The following is a 22,321-nucleotide window of genomic DNA, read 5'->3' as shown; positions in this document are numbered from 1 at the left end:
TGTAACGTCCAGTTACGCTAACAATGTGAAAATTTGACAAGTTTGCAACCAATTTCAACAAATGTTATTTTAATCTGACATTTTATAGCAAACAACGAATGAAAGGAAACCTTAATGCGGCTCAGAAAGCTGGTATTTACAAAACGTTTCATGTTTTTATTCCAAATATATTACATTTATAATAATTATTTTTCCATAACATTACAACTTTTGAACATCAGTTACTAATCACATAAGATATTACGCCTATATCACAATATTTATGTTATAGACGGAATATGTTTAATTTTTACTCTTAATTTGGATGTCTTACAAGTATTGGTTTCAATCAGTGAAAATACAATCAGAAAAATAAAACGCCAAATATAATCTATATTAAAAATTATTTAAAATGTACACTACGTAGTTAATTTTTCAAACTACATTATACTGTATAAAATGAAATATATTCTGAGGTAGATGAGTTAAAATATTAAAGAAACGCATTTTCAAAAATATAAACGTAACACTTACTCAGAATTACCAAATAAATTAATACACAGTGTTACTATAAATGATCTTTCCAATTACAAACTTGAATAACTATCGTTAGGAGACACTTATAAACATGATATTGGTATTAATGGAAAGAGAAACTCAAATATTTTTTGTTATCCGTTCGGTTAAATCATATGTGCTAAATATGCTAAATCAGAAAACATTAGGAAACATGAAATTGGTATCAATATAAACAGAAACTCGAACAAATTTTAAAAATGTTCACTGGAAAACATGAAACAGAAAGAGAAACATTTGACTCACAACCGTAAGTAAGTCACATGTGCTCAATGTGAGCTCCTTGTGTCACACGACACACATCAAGTCTGTAGTCTGCAGTCAATTTCCTGCCATACACGTTGTAGCATTGGACCATCCACCAGTGCAATGGCCTCTGTGATGCGGACACGAAGATCCTCAATGGTAGGCAGTAATAGTGGCTAATACACTTGTTGTTTTATAAAACCCCACAGAAAAAAAAAATCACAAGAAGTGAGAACGGGGGAACGTGGAGGCCAATGCAAACATTCTAAATCTTCACGGCCAGCACGTCCAATCCATCTTCTTGGAAGTCGTGTATTCAGTTCGTTTCTGACATCTAAGTTGTAATGGGGCGGTGCCTCATCCTGCTGAAAAAGGAGACCTTCGATGTCCTGTTCCAGTTGTGGAAGAAGCCATAACTGTAACATTTCTAGGTACGAATTACCTGTGACTGTCGCCTCGACAAAAAGAAAGGGCCATACTCCTTTTCACGGCTGACAACAGACTGGGATATGTAAAAATCTAGGACACAAAATACCCTCCTGTCTTCGTTTGCAGCCATTTTTTCTGTTATATCATCTCCTAGCAACGAAATTAATAAATATGCGACAGGTTCACCAACATAAAAATTATTTGAGTTTCTCTTTCCATTGATACCAATATCATTTTTCTAAGTGTCTCCTAAGGATAGTTATTCAAGTTTGTAATCGAAAAGATCATTTATAGTAACATTGTACTCCTTTTGATTCAAGCCTATTGACCTTCAATAAGTATTCTACGATGAAGGAAGTTTATCATTAATTTTAGTAATTTAAGAATGTATTCTATAGGCAATCCATAATAATTTTTCTTCATAATTATAACTCAGAAGTAGTTATAGGTCATCTTAATTTTTAGAGTTTGTAATATCATGACTCGAGAGGCAGAGCTGTTTGTAACTGTTAAAAGAATTTATTCTGTTCTTCAAATTTAAAATACATATTTAAAAAAATTACGTATCACCATTAGGATTATATGAGACAAAACCATCGATAAGTTATTGCATATTTTTCGTAAAGAAAACTTCAGACATGAGTAGGCTTGAATAATTTTACATATTTACTTGCATCTATATTGTTTTACAAGTAACTAACCACACATTAATACTCACTTGAAAATTCGTATAGGGTACACTGTAAAACAATGATTTTTCAGAAGTGCATGTGAAGTTACCTTAAATGTTATCTTTGTCAATTTTGTTTCAGAATGTTAATAATATTTGAGTACAGTATATAATTAAACCCTATGTAGGAATTCATTTTATTAAGATGATTGCAGCAGATCTTTGATCATAGAGAGGAAAATGCTGAAACTTGTATTTGTTTCGATCAAATGTGTTCTTTAACTTACGATAACAAATGCAATAGGGTAAATGTTGGTAATACTGTGATAGTTCTTTTTAAGTAATTATTACAATTTTACTGAGCGAGAGGAAGATTGTTTTTTTTTTTTTTTTGCGTGAACGTATTAAGGGAGTGTTCGTGGACGCACAAAACCGGTCTTTCCATCGCTCAGTAAAATTGTAATAAATTCTCAAAAAAGAACTATCAGAATACTACTTTATCACAGTATTACCAACCTTTACCCTATATAGTATTCTAAAGAATTTCCAATATTTAATTATTTGACTTGATCAAAATTGATTTCTTTTCTCACTTTTGACCATAATGTTTCTAAATTGTTAAAGTTTTTATGGATACAAAAAATATGTCGCCAAATGATGTGCATTATAAATACACATTATATGATTACGATCTACTTTTAAATTTTCTTTATCCCTTTCAAACTTTGGCTTGAAGAATTTTCTTCTTCGCTAAGAAATTCACAAACTCAGTTTAGTCACAGAATATTAAACGAGATCTAAGGTATCTGCAACTGATTTCAAATTGAAGTTAGTCTATTTTTTTTCATACTCTTTCGCGATCGTATTTTGTAAGTTGCAAAGGTTCCGTCTTTTCTTCTTCGTCGCCGTTTACAGGACTGTTCGAAGGAGAACGTTCAGGGCGTGGTCTAGAGTTCTCCATACGGTGCTGAAAAGACAGTAGCTTCGAGCGACCTTCCTCTTCGTCGTCCGTGTGGTCGTTGACATTAATCTCTTCAGAATCTGACGAACTATTTGACGCGTAGCCGTATCCCGGCGACGACGATCCGTACGATGTCGAAGCCAACATCCGGTGGTTGGGAAGTGCCTTGAAGGCGCTATTTTCTCCTCCCATCTGCAGCAGTAGCTGCGTTGTCTGACTCAAACCCACTCCGGAGGCTGCTGAATGCAGATGATGATGACGTACTAGAGTAGTATTGTTGCAAAGGGTGGAGGGTTGTGGAGAGCCAGGGGTGGAAACGCCCCCCGGAGAGCCAGGAGTGGTGGTTGTGCAAGTGGTGTTGGAAGTGGTGCTGGTGGTGTTGATATTGTGGTCTCCGTACGGTGCAGAGGTTCGAGGTGGGGGTGTTTGTTGCGAGGGTGGTGGGGGTGGTGAAGAGCGTTTTAGGAGATTCATGCGCTGGTGACGTCTCCATTTTGCACGTCTGTTGGAAAACCAAACCTGGGAGTCAATGGGAAAGTATAACAACTGTGTTTTAGTTATTTGTTCTCCTTCCAAAATACAAAACACATTAAGAGATAGACTGGAGTCCATGTTACAGTAGGCTATTGAAAACAAATTTACGTTCATTGTCAACCGAGAGAGAGAGAACTTGCAGTCCGTTTATGTAATAAAGATGTACAAATTATTTTTATAAAATAACAATGTTTAATAGCTATCAGTGATAAACTTTACAAATTCGTAATTCTCTTAAAATATAGGGAGAACTCCAGGTTTTAATAAAACCAATTATTTATGTACTTGTGAATAAAACGCATTTCTAACATTTAATTTTTTGTGACTGTGAGTACAACAGATTACTGCAACAAAGACTCTTTCCTTGAGGTCCTTTTATGTACCATTTCTATCAGCACGTAACATTACATTCACATAGATAATTATAATTTTATTGTTATATTTGGATACACATCGATTAGCAGAATTATACTTCATTCCATAATGTCTGACAGGAGAAGTAAACATTGCCGGCAGAGGAGAAGAGAATTATAATTGCTATTCAACCAATGGCAGAGGTCTTATTCCACGCTTGAATAGAATGAGACCTCTGCCATTGGTTGAATAGCAATTATACTTCTCTTCTCCTCTGCCAGCAATGTTTACATCTCCTGTCAAACATTATGGAACGCAGTATAAATGGGACCAGTTATATATATATATATATATATATATATATATATATATATATATAGTTTTGGTGGTATTCAGTTGTTCGATTAAACAGAACCTAGAAGTCATAGAGTGCATACAATTTAAAGGTTTCTGTAAGATAATTTTACCATTAAAAGCGAACAAGTTGCAGTAGGCCTACTTAAGACAGAACGGAATTGGATTTGAAGTTTCTTATTTGTTTATTTTCCCAATATGATTTTTGGCTTTCTCTCTTTCAAATGGTATATCACATGTGACTATTATATTGTATTCATTTTAATTTTTAAATTTTCTGAGAAAGCGCATGCAAGTTTTAACTTTAATTTCATTCTTCATAAATTAACATATTTTTGGAGAGAAATTAGGGGAGAGTTGGGTAGTATCGGACATCGGATAATATCGGACAGTGCGTTTCTTTCATCTACCCCCAGATCAACCTGAATGACATGGTTACGTTTCTGTGATGTCCCATACAGTAACGTAACCATGTCATTCAGCTACTACCATCTGGAGGTAGATGAAAGAAACGCACTGTCCGATATTATCCGATGTCCGATACTACCCAACGCTCCCCTATATATAATATATATTTTTCAAACATATTATTTCATTTTCATATTTAAAATATTACAGTATATCACATGATTATACTAAAATTCGATGATGTTCGGGTAAAGAAGGTTAAGTCATTTTTGTGAAAATGCAGTTTTGTTTCCCAGATGAATATGCAAGTGGATTACAAAAAATAAAATACTGTCCGCATTTCACGAGAAGATCCGAGCAAGGAATGCGAGTTTTTCCCCCACTCTTATATCCTACCCCCGACACGGAACCGACCGGCCATTATCTGAGCCTTGTTTGTACCAGCCGGCCAATGACAACACTCCCATCCACCTACTCCTTCAGGAACGATGAGCTACTGGCTTACTCTCTCCTCTTACCCCGTAAGGACCATACTCCCCTCGCAGGGATCCTCTCGTGAAATTTGGACAGTAGTAGCATTTGATATGTTTTATGTATGTAGAAAATTATTTACAGTAAGGGTACGAAGTTTAGTTTCCAATTAATTATCTTTAAACTCATTTTTATGACTTATCTCCCTTTATTCAAACACCATAGAATTATTTCCATGTTAATTTATCCTTTTTTCTGATGAGGAGGTGTAGTACTATATAACTTATGTGTATACACATATCTCTCTTATTTTAAACGTTCATTTTCAGTAAGTTCAATTTTTTCACACAGGAGACGCCTTCTCTTAGCTTCTATTTAATCTAAAAAAACTTAAATTTTCAGGAATTGTTTATTTGAATGTTTTACATTTATAATGAAACTATTTTTTTAATTTCTTAAATTCACGGATGTTATAGGGGACAATGTACTGAAAATCTTAAAAAAAAAAAAATATATATATAGGCCTACAAATAGGGAAAAATTATTCCTTTGTAAGAAATAAATTAAAGAACTACTGTTTCAGTATAAAGTCAAATTATATGTTCATGAGCTCTAAAAATATCAACTGTCTAGCTTCAACAGTTTTTGATAAAATGTTTCAATGTAAGATATAATTATTTGACATTGTACGAATAGGCAATTCCGTGTTCCCTTAATAGAAATGATACGGTACATTTTTGTGTGAAGTAAGAGTAAGATTACAAAACTTTAGCACACTACAGAACACAGCACAACACTTTTCAAATTGAAAAATTTGTTCGCGTTTACTGAAGTAAAATGACGTAGTCTACCTGCGCTAGAAAATTGTGAAGCGAACTTGAATTTTTAGCTAGCAATAGACATTCTGAGGGAGAGAGCTGTTAAGCTATTTTTAGAAAAGGCATATTGACGTCAGATGATTAACAGCAGGAGGTTTAACTCTCATGATGCAAGGTTTATTATCACGAAAGTTTCTTAGTTCACTGTGGTCGGAGGTTGCTAGCCTTATTGCGATGCTAAAGATGAAAAAAAAAATGGATCTAGCCTACGTGTTGCAATTGTGACAATTTTAAACAGAAATTATGAATTCAAAGTATTCGTTAGTTTTATAACATTCATAGTGTTTTACTGCAAACCCAACATTCTCCAGTCTTCTGTATTTTCTACCTTCCTCTTTGTCTCATGATTCATATATCTTAAGCCGTCTATCATCTGATATCTTCTTCTACCCCGAACTCTTTCTCTTCACCATTCCTTCCAGTGTATCCTTCAGAAGGCAGTTTCTTCTCAGCTAGCGACCCAACCAATTCCTTTTCCTCTTTTTGATCAGTTTCAGCATTGATATTCCAATCGCAATCAAAGCATTAAGTCACTTTTGTCCAGCAGGTCAGTGATAAGATGTTTGAATCTGATACTCACATAAGTTGCTACGCTGTTGTGAAAAAATCGGGTAACAGAAGGATTGTGTTGTCAATGGTTTATATTTATATGAATATTATTTTAAATAAAAAAATCATATGTGGCATATATTTTGTGATTACACATTTCATTTAAACTGACAAATCATTATGCGTTTCTTTGGGGAATAATATGCAATAATTAATAATAGTTAATGATAGTATAATGAATACCTCTAATACCGATCGGGCAGTGTAAGATGAGATGTAGTTTCGAATTTTGCCGCTAGGGACAACATTCGTCTGTAGGCCTAATTTCAATATTTTCTCGGCAGTATATATTATTGGGTTGGATGTCTTCTGATGTGTTTAGCTATTCTATCATTTAATAATGTGGAACACAAGGAAGTTACTTGCACTGGTAAGTTCCGAGGAGGAATTACAGTAGGTAGTTTTAAATGAAGTAATCCACTCTGTTAAAATCTCAAAACTGCTGTTCTTGGGAAATGTGTTCTTACCCAATCTGTTATAGCGTGAGAAAAAAATAAATACAATACTGTATATAAGAAATGGACTAGAGATTCAAAAGGAGAAAATGTTAGTTCGGATACTTAACGTTCCAGGTAACTGACTTTCGGATAATGGATGTTTGACTGTACAACCAGTTATAATTAATCCAACATCGATAGGCCTATAGAAGATATTTTGATTTGGTTTCAAAGAACATGTGGATGTATGAAACGTTGAGTGATAAAAATGAAATATTGAAATTAAATTTTCTGGCATAATTGCCCTATTTCTCCAGTCGGACGGATAACCTCGGAGGCATTCCTGAATGCAGTGCTTACAGTTGCCTTAATCCTAACAGAGCCATTTCCTATCTCCGGACGAGTACATGACAAACCCCAGCGCCCTTAGTCCCAAGCCCTTAGAAATTATTTCAGCATCGGAAACTCGTACTATCTCCCAAGACTTCACCGCAGCCTATTCTTACTATTGTAGTTGAGTCCTATAGTTTCAAACGTGTCTTATCCCGAACAATAGAAAATTAATCTGCCCGCCGAGCGCTTCAGTCTGTACGGGCTTGAATACGTACCTCTGGCTTACAAAATTTTATGCAGGTATACGCTTAAAAATGATCCTTACATCATTGTTGCACGTTACACCTCGTTTAGAGGCTAGAAATGCTCGCGCTTGATATGTCTGTGATATGCCAATAACAATGTTGATCATTAAATGAGTCGTCCTCGGTAGCGTAGTTGGTGTAGCGCTGGCCTTCTATGCTCGAGGTTGCGGGTTCGATCCCGGCCGAGGTCGATGGCATTTAAGTGTGTTTAAATGCGACAGGTTCATGTTAGTTGATTTAGTGGCATGTAAAAGAATTCCTGCGTGACAAAATCCCGGTACACCGGCGACGCTGATACAACCTCTGCAGTTGCGAGGGTCGTTAAATAAACAATAATGTATCATTAAATAATTTAAATTACATGTAATCATATTTGGTCGCAGAATTTTTCAGAAATGAAGTTAATGATTTCGAATTTATATGTATATAATTCAAGTATGAAATTAATTTAAGCGTACTGTGAAGAAGTGTATTTTATATCCGTTCCGTATTTCCGTCATCAAGTTGACATTAGCACCTCGATAATTTACTCTTCCATTAAGGCATATGTCGGCAAAGCATTAACTCCCACAACAGGTGTCTTGTACAAATTTAAGTAGCTAAAGGTTGACTTGCTTTTAATGAAAACAAAAAGGTCTAAGAAAGATATCTTTATGATAATCGTATATCTTAACATGATTGTGCACTAAAAAGCATTGAATTACCATGTAGATAATACCGTGATAAATCTTTAATAGACAGAGAAGGAAGTAACACATTTACTGCTGATTTATGAATTGTGCCCATTCTTATTAATTTTGACCTTGCCCTAATTTCTTATCTTCTTTATAATTAGTCTGAAATTGGGGAACGTATCTGCGTGTCTGGTAAGAGGATACTTTCCGTGCCTTTCATAATAATGCATAATTAATTTTCTGCAAGCTGTCCTCAATTTGTGTGATGATGTGAAAAGTAGGTAATACGTAATGAAGATTAGATGCAATGAATCTCCATTATAGTTCTATATTTAGAGAATGAGGCACGCATTTGGTCATCTTTGTAGCCTAGTTGGCAGAGCACTGGCTTACAATGACTGCGGGTTTGTATCTCAGTGATAGCGGAGTCGTATTTTTGATGGACAAACCTAAGGTTACAGGGAGTTTTCTCGGGATTCTTCCGTTTTCTTCCATTATTTCACAGTCACTCTTCATTTCAGTATTCGTTTTACTTAGTAGATTTACCCAACGCAGTGCGGCGTGAATTGGTATTATGGTGGCGTACAGATAATATTAGTCTGGTTCGAATCCCGATCGAGACAAGTTGTCTAGTTGAGATTTTTTCCGGGGTTTTCCCTCAACCCAGTATGAGAAAATGCTGGGTAACTATCGTAGCTGGACCCCGGACTCATTTCACCGGCATTACCACGATTTCATTCAGACGCTAAATAATAACCTGAGATGTTAATACAGCGTCGTAAAATAAACCACTAAAACCCACATTAATCTGAGAAAGTATTGCACGCTTTCGGTCGAGAGTGAAAGGGTATTCTCATGGGACTTCATCGGACCCTTGGGTTTATATGGCTGAATCAGTAAAAGACATCACAGAGCTGACTCGCAATCTTTCGGAATTCACAATTATTACTAAATAAGATAAGCTAATGATAATGTTTATGTTTTGTGACAGCTAGTTAATGTTTCAATATTAAACAGTATGCTTACTTACGACCCATCAAAAACTTTTTCATCCCTAATTACGATGGGATGAGCTCCATAATTTTGTTTTAATAATGATAATAACATTTTTTTATTTTATTTTGCTAGGTTATTTTACGACGCTTTATCAACACCTTAGGTTATTTAGCGTCCGAATGAGATGAAGGTGATAATGCCGCTGAAATGATTCCGGGGTCCAGCACCGAAATTTACCCAGCATTTGCTCATATTGGGTTGAGAGAAACTCCGGAAAAAACCTCAATCAGGTAACTTGCCCCGACCGGGAATCGAACCCGGGCCACCTGGTTTTGCGGCCAGACGCGCTAACCGTTACTCCACAGGTGTGGACAATATAATAATAAATGATAATGATAATAATAATAGTGGTAATGACCATGGTGATAGTGATGATGAGAATGATGATGATGATGATGATGATTGACGGTGGTCCAGAATCACAACTGAGGTTTTATAATGTAATGACTCTATGGCAATTATGTGAGTGAAATATGAGCTTATCGAAAGAATAATATGTCCAGAATTAAAACATTAGAAATGAAATTCTTATAGGCAATAAAAGCGACACGATATTAAATTAAGATATAGCCTATACTTACTAACCGAATTTAAAACAGCATAATCATCAAGAGATCCTACAAGAAGTTGAAAAATATAAAAATGAATGTGTCATGTAAATAAAATATCAGATGAACGTATTCCAGAAAAAAAAAAAAAGATGGATTTCATATTATCGTCTGAATAACGTTAGTTGGAAGGCCTAGACAATGTTTTTATTATTGAAGTTGGAACAGGCTTTGAGCCTATCCCTTAAAGGAAGTAGTGATAGTGATAGTGGTAGTTGTACTGATCGTAATGATAGTATCAGTAGTAATAATGTTAGTTCAGTGGTAGTATCAGTGCTAGTAGGTCTAGTGTTAATAGTGATAGTACCAGTAGTCGTAGTGGTAGTGTGATGGTAGTATCAGTAGGCCTAGCGGTAGTAGTATCAGTAGCAGTAGTAGAAGATATTTAAAATACTGTACATAGAACAAAGCTATTCCTATATCATCGAACACATTTCCATGTTCGCACACAGTAACACTGTAGGTCACACAGCGAAAACAACGTTACCCTAGCTTTTTGCGCTAGTCCGATTCTTTCTTCGACGATTGATACTGACTATAGCCGTGGGAGGATGCTGTGTACGAAAGATTACTTGATATTTCACGTTTCATTTGCTAAAAGCTTGTATTTGTCTATAGATTGGAGACAAATTCAGTCAAATAAGTGGATAGTTTTTCTGGCTAATGTGCGTTATGTCGCATAGTTGGAAACTATCGGCTCTACCGTCTGCAATGTCCTGTAAGATATGATGGAGAACAAATCTTAATAGTGTTCAATTACAGTAGAGCATCGATTATCCGAAACAATTGGGGACGGGGGATGTTCGGATAACTGATTTTTCGGATAGCCGATCATTTAAGAAAACAAATTGTACCGGACTACCGGTGTCATAGGAGCAGTATGAAACAAAGAAACACAGATATTAAACACAATGGTATGGCATAGTTGCGCCCCGCGGTCAATTGGGAGGCCTAGGCATGGCATAATTGCGCCCCGAAGAAACCAGGTAGCAGAAGGGACATGGCATATTTGCGCCCCGATGGGAATAGTACACACGAAAGTGATTGTCGTAAAATGAATAAATTACTTAAAAATATTACAGTGATAGCTGCATTGATATCAGGTAGGCCTAGCATATGATCAATTTTGCTATTTAAAATAACACTTTTTTATCGATCACACACAATAAATGAACTGAATTTTTTGTTTGTACATCGATATCTTAACCCTACGGTACAGGGTTTCGAAAATTGAAACTTATAACCATTGTGAATTATTAACTCTTTACCCCTTCCACTAAACTTAACATTCATTTTAAATTAACCTCACTATACGTCACAGACGGTGTGAAAATCACTAATAAAATGTCAAGACTGCAAAGGCCCCATATTCCAACGGCTCACTAATTTTAATATGTCAGTTAAGAAAGTACTGCCAACTTCATGGTGTTCATTTTAACGGAAGACTATTGATAATCACTGCATAAACATTATAAAAACAGTTAATAAAGTACTGTCAACTTCATGGTGTTCATTTTCGGTATCGATAATGAATATTAAATCGAATAAGAAATCAGTAAGGTTGGTTGATTACGAGGCTCGAGTTTCCGTAGTGTCTTTTTCTCTACCTATTTCGTCGGAGCGCAACTATCCCATGCCCCTTCTCTCTACCTGATGGGAACGGGGCGCAACTATGCCTACAAAACAGGGACCCTTTTTTATCTGCTGCATTTTATCTGACCGTGGGGCACAACTATGCCCTGCCCTAAACTTAAAACTGTAGACACAGTATAGGCCTATATTTTGTATCACACGTCTTACAAATTACACAGAGAACTGACTAACCTAGTTTGACAAGTTCAGAATGGTCATTAAAGTAGGCATACAGTTTAGGAAAAGAAGATATTTCTTTTTTTGGCTTCAGAGTTGAGACTCGTTTTTTGCCGCTAAATCTCGCAAACAGCGCTAGCGAAACTTCTACATGGTGCGAGCGCAAATTTGAATTTACCGACTGGAACTCTTTCGGTTAATCGATGTCTCGGTTGATCGATGCTCTACTGTAGTCAGAACACTCATTTCGAAAGGTAATGGATACATAGTTTGATTTTGGCTATTTCTGTAGCATGAATAATACACTCAGGGAAAATGTAGCCTAATTGTTGGTACAAATCGTGTTTGAGTTTTGAATTTAAGATAACACATATTGGTTTTAATCGTAAAATTTTGATGACAAGTATGCCAGTGGACGGTTATTTAAACCTATTGATGAAGATCATTTCTTGTTTCCGATACTGTACTTCAGTTAGTCACAAAGACACTTCAAATGAACGCATTCTCTTTAATATTTTCCTGCACCATCTCAATACTCCAAATGAAATAAAATTATTGAACATCTCTACCATATTAATTTTCTTGACAATATTAAATGGCTCAACTCATCAGAGGTGATTGGGTCATTTTCTGTATTCTTAGCTTCTGACGAACCCTGCTGCACCTTCCCGCCCTCAGATCTCCATAAAGAGATCTGGTTAGCCATATCTACATAGCTCAGAACGTACGTACATTGAATTGCTTCGGAGTCACTTGTCTTGAATTAAGGTCAACCTGTCTGAGGCAGTAGATCACTCTTAAGGATCGCTTGATCACACTCTTCATGAAACAAACATCTGATTGGTGGATATGTTTTCCTTCTTTGGACCAATCTAGTTCCTTATTTGTTAGTTCATTGTGTTAATATCTGAATATATCTTTCCGTTTCGATCACTTATCAAGCTTGCTATTGTGGAGCGTTTAGTTGTAATACCACAGTCTACTATATAGTCACGAAGCTTGGGATGATTTTTTGGCAACGAGTTGCATTTCTCGCGATAGTTGCTAGCCGCTTGGAGCGCTGTGAGTACTAGGAACAATAGACTGTGTCACTGCCATCGTGATCTAATGCAGAGCTTAACCCGATCACGAAGGACGGCGTTTCGACCATATAAATTAATTGGAATGCATAAGGAGTAACATATATTTCTCTAAAATGTAGTGTAATTGCAGTAATAAAATTTAAAATAATAATTAGGGGACACTTCAGACATAATTCCTTGCGAGTTAAGGTGTAATGTTATTTTTGGTGTGAAAATTACGTTGTTTGTATGTATAATACCTGCCTTTATTTCGATTAAATATTGCGAAATTCTTGTACATTCATTTATGCACGATACAATAATTTTCAGTTGCACCGCACGAATATTTAGATATGTTGAAATTATAGGTTATGTTTACTGTACCAGTTTCCCCTTTCTGTCTAATTTTAGTGGTCTCCAATGCCCTGTCACTACATATGTATGTTATGTCATATGGATATTATAGGTTATGTTTACTATATTTAACTTATATTCCTATATTCGCAATTATACATTATAATTAAACATAATGTCATGTATGACACCCGTCACATTCTATGTGTCTGTATTTTAATACTACAATTGAATACTGAATTATTGTATTTATCTACTACCTAAGAGACGAAGTAGGCCTAACACAATCGTACGTACACTAATTTCATAGGAGTGGTATGGTAAATTTTCTGTCTACAATTAAGGAATGTAGATGTGCTAAATTAAAATCACAATATAAATTCGTTTTTATTGAACGTCAAAATAGCTTCCATTCTAAACTTGAAATGTTGACGCGAACAGATAATTTTAACATGTAGAATTCTCTTCACATTAAAATAACATAGTTTTGTAATTATTTCTGCAACATATTATGCAAGAAGAAGTAAACGTAGCTTATGGACAAATTACACTAAATAAAGCTTAGAAATGATACGCAATAAAGTTATAATATAATATTTCACTGACCTCCATACACTGAAATAAAAAAAAAACGAACAAACATTACGGCTTGGTCTAGATCGAAAAAGCATTGACTGTGCCGTATTTCGCATTTTTATGAAAAGCTATGTGAACTGTGAAATGTTCGTTATCGGTTGTAATAGGCCTAACTGTAAATGGCTAATATACAATAATTTGAATAATAATATGGGACAAGGAGACGTTTGTAGTGCTATAAATTGTAAGAAAAATAGGTTAGAGTTATCCTTCTTCCCAAAGATCCAGGAAGGTGAGTTTATAGAATATAATATATATTTTATGAAAATAATATATAAACCTGATGTATTTCATATTTCAATAATGAAAGGAAGGTGTTAATTTTTTCAAAAGAACACGATATCGAAAGTACAATACATTTTATCGTCTGCTAGGGAAAGGGTCTGTGATGGGGCGATAGTAGCGATCCTGGTGGTGAGCAACTATCTATGGATGCATATTTCAACTGTCTATGTTTGCATATTTAGTAAGTATTAAGCTTCGTGACTGTATATAGTAGACTGTGGTAATACTCTACCGAGGCCAGTGGAGTCTTGCAGCCCGGAGCGCCACTTGTACTTCTCCAGCGTTCGTATAGCGTCATCACGATAGTTCACATTACGCCCGCGTCTCCTCTCGCCTCGGTCGAGTTATAATAAGCAATACTCTGTGTCTATTCGCACAATTCTGATCTACTCTCATACCCTGGCAAATGCACAGTTTTTAAGCGTTGAAGAACATTCTTGTCTATGTAAATTTATTACGACACTGATAATTTGAGAGCTACAGTACAATTTATTCATATTCGATCATGACTTGCTTATTCATAGCAATCAGATATTACCATCGTCATGTTCACCGCTGTGGAGTAACGGTTAGCATGTCTGACCGTGATCGAGCTGGCCAGGATTCTGACCCTGTTTGGAACAAGTTATCTGTTGAGGTTTTTCCGGGGTTTTCTCTCAACCTATGAAGAGAAAATGCTGAGTAACTTTCGGCGCTGGACTCCGGACACATTTCGCTGGCATTATCAATTTCATTTCATTCAGATGCTAGATAACCATCGCAATTTATAAGTCGTAAATAACCCAATTAAAAAAACACCACCGTCATTTTCTTTCATGAAGTAGGCCACCCGTTTCTGTTTCGTTAAGCTCGTCTGAATTTCTAGGCATTTTGAAAGTTCACTAGTTTTCATGAGTACTTTCTTATGGTATGACTTGACACTTAAGAATACCTTTAGAAGTTTCATTAGAAGATAGTACTGGAACTCACTAGGATTCAGAAGATAACGGTAATAACATCGAAACTGGTCAATCAGGTACAACAACACCAACATTTAAAATATTAACACAGTGAAATCGTTATTCAATTTAAATAATTTCATAGTTCATCAGTGATTATATGTATCAAAATAATAGTGTATTCAGTAATGAAGTTTAACCTATTTATTTGTTTTTATTTTATTACTCAAAACATTAATAAAAATGGAGGTAACTACAGTGAAATAAATCAGTTTGTTAACAATGTGTCCTCCAACAACAGAAAGTCATTGTTAGTGTAAGTAGAGATTATTTTCGACTGCTCTACTTTCTGTTTGCAACCATGATAGATTCATGATTGTTTTATTTAAATTGTTGAAGTTAAGTTGCAGCAAAACCTATATCTCATGTGACTATGTTTCAAGTGCGAAAAATTACTGTAGGCTACTTATCTTATTGTTAAAATGTTGTGCATTTTATTATTAATACTTGTTTTTTTTTTTTTTAATTTTACAGAAAGTGAAGATTATGCTCTGAGATTTTAAAGTTCCAGTCTGATAAATAAGGTTTAATTTTAGAAAGACTCCTGTCAGTAGGTTAAAATAATAGTTTTAGATCTATCACTGTTTAAATATAGCAATGTATCGTAAAATCAATACTCCAGGAAATAAGGGACGAAATTTTAACCTACTAAGACACTTCAAATCTATTTCTCTAAAATTATGTTAATGAGGATAAAATTGAAAGCTCAGGAATGAGAATTATGAGACGGCTATTAGGAGTATCTCTAAGAGACAGAGTGAGAAGTGCACTGGGTATAAGAAGTAGTAGAGTGCGGGAGGCAATTCAATACCAATAGAAATGGCAAGAGCATGTCAACTGAATGTCCCCTGACAGATTACCGCAGCAAGCGTTTTTTAGAAACCAATTGGAAGACGAGATAAACGACGGCCGAGAACCAGACAGAAAGACCAGTTTCAAGAATGAATGTCTTTGGCGCGCAACGGGATAAACCCCAATTCTTAGAAAGGAAGAAGAAGAAGACGAAGAAGAAGACGACGATGAAGAAATTTGTTAAATTTGAAAAATGAAAATATTGACCATTTTTTATCATTGCGAATGCGAATGTCGGTTCATACTTAGAGTCTATGCTATAATCGACACCTCAAACGTCCGGATCGGTTGAGAACTCATGAATTCTGCGCATAAAATGGCCGCCGAAAAGCAGTTTTAGATGCATGTTTTCCCCTACCTCTCTTTCTAAGCCGTTAAGGATCCGACCAGTTTCACGTGGATGTTTACGGTTATGGAACTCCTTTGTCTACATGGTGGTATACTTATCGTTTCGATATGTTTATTTATTCGACAGTTATAATTCTAATGTAACACATTTTTGGACATCGTTACCTAACGGTTGGCGCCCTACCGCGTCGAATACAAAAAGACGTAGTTTAACATCAAAATTTTATTTTATTGCGTTTGGAATCGAAACAGTCCGCTTGGATAGAAAGCACGTACGCTTTCTGCAAGTTCAAGGTCGCGGGTAATAAGTAGGCCTAGGTCTACAGCAGCGGTGACCAAAACTCGAGGTGCAGTGATTACATGCGACAGACAGCCTATGAAGTAAGGAGACTGAGGAAAGGTACTTGGCATGAAAACTACAAACAGTGGTGGTTCCTGTATTAACATCTTGATCAATCCCGCGGATAAAATCTCAAGCTTACTGCACCAGTAATGTTACTGCTGTCATCAAGAGCCAGTGAATAATAGGCTATACGATTTCTCTTGCTTCTTTTTTTAACCTTCCTCTTGAATATAATCAGAAATTTTCTAAATTCTTCTCTCGGTACTTTGTCGAGAAATTCGTATTTTTTCAAAATTAAAAACTTTTTATGGACAAGTTATTAAAACTATTTTAATCATTACTGTTTTGAGAAATTCTGTTCTATGAAAAGGTTTTAGAGCACGAGATATTTCAAATCCCATTAGATAGCTGACCTCCTTAAAATTATTTATCTCATCTTTCTCTTCCTGGCTATGATTTAAGACATGTCAATTTCTGGCCTTTAACAGTTCGTTGGCACATAATATTCATCAGTTTTTCTAAATTATTATTATTATTATTATTATTATTATTATTATTATTATTATTAAATGAATAACTAATAAATAGTTTCCCTCATCTAAAAATTAAGAAGATTAAAATTGAGATAAAATCTAATAATTTTATCTTTCTAGAGAGAAGATCTAAAAATATCAATATTCATGCACGTACAGAAGAATAATTATTATAGAAACACATACTTAGTGGTCAGTAATAATAATATTAATAATAATAATAATAATAATAATAATAATAATAATACACTATTCAGCGTGGCAATTAATGTTTCTATATACTCGTAATTGAACCGTTGAGCAAAGTAAACACATTACACTTTGTCTGACAGAACAACAGAAAAGTTCTCCTTCTCATTCTTTACGAAACCACCTCTTACTGCTTGTAGAGACAGTTTGTAGAGCGACATGACACCGTCACTGCTTGCCTTCAGTACTTGAATGAAACACACAACACTGTACAGGAAACTCCTCGTACCCGTTTTAATGTCTGTGATTACACGATGTAATCACGACACACGCTTTGGTCACTCCTGGTCTACAGTTACAAAATTAATTTCGTTATATAAGAGCTGTTTATTCCTATTATTTTAATAACTTATTTTACGACGTTTTATCAACTGCTGTGGTTATCTAGCGTCTAAGTGAGATGAAGGTGATAATGCCAACGAAATGAGTCCAGAATCCAGAGACGAAAGTTACGCAGCATTTGCTCTTAGTGAGTTGAGGGAAAACCTCGGAATAAGCCTCAGCCAAGTTACTTGTCCCAACCAGGATTTCAACCCGGGCTCTCTCGTTTCACCATCGGCATGCTAGATATTACTCCACAGTCATGGACCCCCATTATACAAGATTGGTTGAAAGGCGACTAAAAGGAAGTAGAATCAAAGCATTTTCTGGTCGACGATCTTGTCATTTGGTTAACGGTGGCAAAAATTGTACTAAACCTGCAAAAATGTTCAAGTAACAGACTTCTGCAACATTGTAATATTTTTCGCTCCGAGGAGTGCACCTGTCCATTTGGTGGATGCGGACTGCAGCACAGAGCCGAGTGGTCTGTGGATTTGTATGGCGGTATAATTGTTATTAGCTAGAATTACAGCTGTGTTGGGGAGACAACGTTTGTCCCCAGGGGAGGTCAGTGTCTCTTCATGACTGAATCCTCAATTCTTGCATCTTAACCGACAATGAAGGACACATGTCAAATTCTCCCCTCTGAACATACACGAACCTCGTGAGGTGTCTTTCTTACAATTAGATGAGGGTAAAATTGGCTCTAATTAGCTCCTTTAGGTAGACTAGGCCTATAGTTAAAATGTCGGTATTTGTTTCAAGCCGATGTGTTCTTAACATTTTAAAACATTGTCCATCATTGTTCACGTAAATATATACAGCAATTTTAAAATCGCTTCCGTTGCAAATGTCAATAAGTTGAAAATTGTTGCTGAAAATACATTTTTTGAGTTAGGTAACTTTAAGAAAAAGGGTATAAATAAATGTATGAATACTTGGTCACATCTAGACAGATAACTGAAACAAACTGTCTCAAAATCTGATCAAGGCAGAGTTGCAAGTAAAAGTTCATTTTGAAGTGTCATGTATTGAAATTATTCTAGTTTCTTAAGGACAATCCTAGCATCATTTCTATAGCAAAACGTGAAAAGAAATACAGGTTTCAGAAGAATTAATGATGATTTTTCATTAAAAAGTTGATACTGTCTACTTAGTGCTTAAAATTTTCATTGTGCTGTGTTGTGGTTGTAGGGGCTATTAAATACTGTAACTGATGATCAGTATATACACTTTTATGGTTATTTCGTGTCAATATTTCTATTGAGACTCAAATGTAAAATTTGAAGCTAACAGAAAGTTGGATTCCTATTCGTAAAATTTTGAGATATTAGCTTTGCGGTGAGATAAACCGGAAGTGTGTATATTAAATAATTTCTGAGATACAGTTTTTTTTATACTTTACGCCCGGACATCCTGTATGTTTCCTCTTCTTCAGTTATTGTTATTAAAGGAGAAAAATTCGCTCCGGCGCCGGGGATCAACCCGGATCCTTGGTTTTACGTACCAACTGCTCTAACCACTGAGCTACACCGAAGTTTAATCTACAGCACAGATCGAATCCCTCTCCTTTAGTGTTTTTCCCTTCATGGCCTTACTCCATGTACGAGATATATGTTGATATATATTAAGTCAACTGCCATTATACAGGGACATAATTTTATTTTTAATAACATTTTAAATATTAACCTGTCTATACCTTTAGGGAACCGGAAACACCGCTTGCTTCCCCCTCCAAGACTGGAGTTCGATGATACTGGCGTAAAACACAAATCACTCTACTAGGTATAGGAAGGAAGAAAAGTAGTTCATCCATTTACGTAAACTAGGAAATATCGCGATCTTGAGTTTGATAATTTTCATTAGGTTTTTCTTTAATCAAAGTGCAGTACTGTATTAAGAATAAGTGTTTTTACTCACGAAGTGAATTATCCATGCGAACGTATTCATTATGCAGTGTATGTTATACTGTCTACAGCACATTAGCGTACAATATAGAGAAAGAAGTTAAATTGAAAAATAATCATAATATGAATATTTAAACACAATTTTGAAAATGGTGGCCGTTCATTTCGATACAGGCTTCAGTTCTTTTGTGCATATTATCGCACTATAGATCATTGCATCTAATTCCAATTGCCAGTTTCGTCCTTCGTACTAGTAACTCATGTTGAAATAATTCTGTATCTACTCTACGTACTGTAAATTCAATCTTCACTTCTGCCCGACCCGAAAATATAAAATTACTCAGACATGCTATCTACTGTCCGTCCAAGTGGTTATGCCGCAGGATTGTAGAAAGGGAGGAAATCACGTGACAGTTAATTACTTAACGAGGCCCTTTTATTTAAGTTAAATTAAACAGCTGTATAATATTACGTAAACTTCCAATTCCTAAGAGAAATTCATGTTTTCAGAAAGACAGCCCAGCTATTACAGAGGGGCGAGCAGAAGCAGGTGGAGGAAATCGGGATGCGACGTAGGCAAACGGACAGTACCTGTGCGAAAATATGATTCAATATTGAAAGCTCTTTCGTCACTGGAAAACGCGAACATATTTCTGGAACGTACTATACTCAGTAACTCAGTACTGCTTACTATCTGCGGTCTTGGTTCTGTGTGGAGTTGGAACTTCCTTAGTAGAAGGGGTGGGAGTGAAGTACATTCAAAAACTCAGGTACAATAAAAATTGAAGTAAAAATAAAATGATGTCCCTGTACAAGGAGCGCACTCAATTGAGTGGCTTGGTGGCCGGAATTCCACAGTACATGCACTGTTGTTACCATAATAGATCAATTCTGTAGGACCAAAATTAATCTTTAATAGATTCTACAGTTATATCATGTTCATCTGAGACGCATTGAATGTAATGTAGGCTTAATATTTATTTCATAGAAACGTTTAAGGGTTTTTTATGAAGTAGTACAGAATCAAGACTAGCACTGTCCTTGCCTTGTTCTTCAAGTGTTATTTAATTAAATAAATGCATGTTTGAATAATGATAATGATCTCCAGACCACCAAGTATTCAAATGTATGCGAATGAGTTTCTAATATGGCAATTGCAAGTATTAAAACAAGTTATGTAGCGCACTGAAAATGCATATGTTTCACGTGCCTCCAACCGCGTCATAAAATTTGCAACACAAATTAGTGTAATAAGATCACCTGCAATAAAGAGCCCAATTTCCTATCGCTGTATGACGTGAATGTATGTACCTGCACTCTGGCTTCGGAGAGGCTGGTCTTGGACGCCAGGCGCTCCCTCGTGCTCACGCACGGGTAGTGACTCTTCTCGAACTCCTTTTCTAGCTCCTCCAGTTGGTCCGGACTGAACGTCGTCCGGTTTCTTCGGAACTTGGGTTGGTCCGACCCGTCCAGGCTGCCCGTCTCGTCCTTCCCGTCAACATCTGCAAAACCAAATGTCACAATTTAACTTGGTTATAGCGATCATAGAGGTCACGGCTACAGTGACAGCCATTAAGGGACACTATATTGAAATTCCCAAAGTGCGTGTATTTAAATGTCCACTATGATGAAATTAATAACTTCCATATTTGTAGAGCTAGATTAACAAGTTTTTTGACTGGTATATCGTGTTAATAAAGACAAGTACACAAAATTTCATCCGCAAATGATAAGTTGATTGCGTTTTATTAAGATTTTAATAAAATATTGTATCGCTTTATATTAGAAATTTCTTACGTCACAATTTACATTATTTTTAACTGATACTTATATGTTTCCTTATGTGCGTGGGAACAAAACTTGCTATGGAGTTTTGCTGTTAAGTGAATCAGTAAGTGAATAGAACATTTTATTTAAAATAATCAATAAAATAATAATAATAATAGTAATAATAATAATAATAATAATAAATTTATAGTTATGTACAGATTCATTTTACGGCAAAATACACCAAGTTTTATTTCCATGAATATAAGGAACCATATAAGTGAATATCAGTTAAAAATAATGTAAATTGTGGCGCAAGGGACTTCTTATACAAATATATACAATATTTTATTAAAATGTTTATGAAACAAAAACTACTTACTAAAGGGATGAAGATTTGAACATATGTTATTATTAGACAGTGGATGCGGGATAACTTATCGTTGAATGTAAGTGCACATTTACTATATGTTACATTTTTTTCATTCAGACCATTGGCTCAACAGGTTTTAAACGTAAACAGACGACGTCAACATGCTACTCTGTCTCCGTACAGTCAGAAGGAAAAGAAAAATGAAGTACTGTAGCACATACCTCGTCATCATTGATGGAATTACTAGCGTTGCAGTAAACGACAATATATTCTCGTCAGTTGTCGAAGCTGAATCGTCTTCGCCTATCGCCTAAACAATTTTTGTATCGAGAGAATTTCTGAAGAAAACCTCTGAAATGAAGATCTCTCAGTTTCGTTAGAGGAATATTTGCTCTGAGCATCATGTTGCACATGTCATTGCAAAACGTTTCGCTTAGACCCACACAACTAAATGATGATGATTCCTCAGATTTTACTTCAACGCATTTCCTGTGCGATGTACTGTTGCAATGTTTCTCTATACCCTGAGTTGTTCTGGTTCTTATTTCAATTTTACATACATTACACACGTTATTGTCTTCGTTAATACATAAAATGTCACTC

General features: G+C 35.5%; 1 protein-coding gene across 3 annotated transcripts in view; it reads right to left on the bottom strand.

Moving 5' to 3' along the window:
• Positions 1 to 2,274: 2,274 nt before the first annotated feature.
• Positions 2,275 to 22,321, bottom strand: part of LOC138706455 (paired box protein Pax-6-like) — a 677,134-nt gene continuing 657,087 nt past the window's right edge. For 2 of the 3 annotated variants that reach the window (XM_069835774.1, XM_069835773.1), the window contains 2 exons: positions 20,890 to 21,080; positions 2,275 to 3,380 (listed from right to left, as the gene is read on the bottom strand). In XM_069835774.1, coding sequence (XP_069691875.1) covers positions 2,745 to 3,380; positions 20,890 to 21,080 — 827 coding nt within the window. In that variant the 3' untranslated portion in view covers positions 2,275 to 2,744. The remainder of the gene's footprint in view (positions 3,381 to 20,889; positions 21,081 to 22,321) is intronic. The other variant, XM_069835775.1, reaches the window with a different exon arrangement.

This window comes from Periplaneta americana, chromosome 9, assembly GCF_040183065.1.
Source record: "Periplaneta americana isolate PAMFEO1 chromosome 9, P.americana_PAMFEO1_priV1, whole genome shotgun sequence".
NCBI lineage: Eukaryota > Metazoa > Arthropoda > Insecta > Blattodea > Blattidae > Periplaneta > Periplaneta americana.
This window is presented reverse-complemented; position numbering and strand designations above follow the sequence as displayed.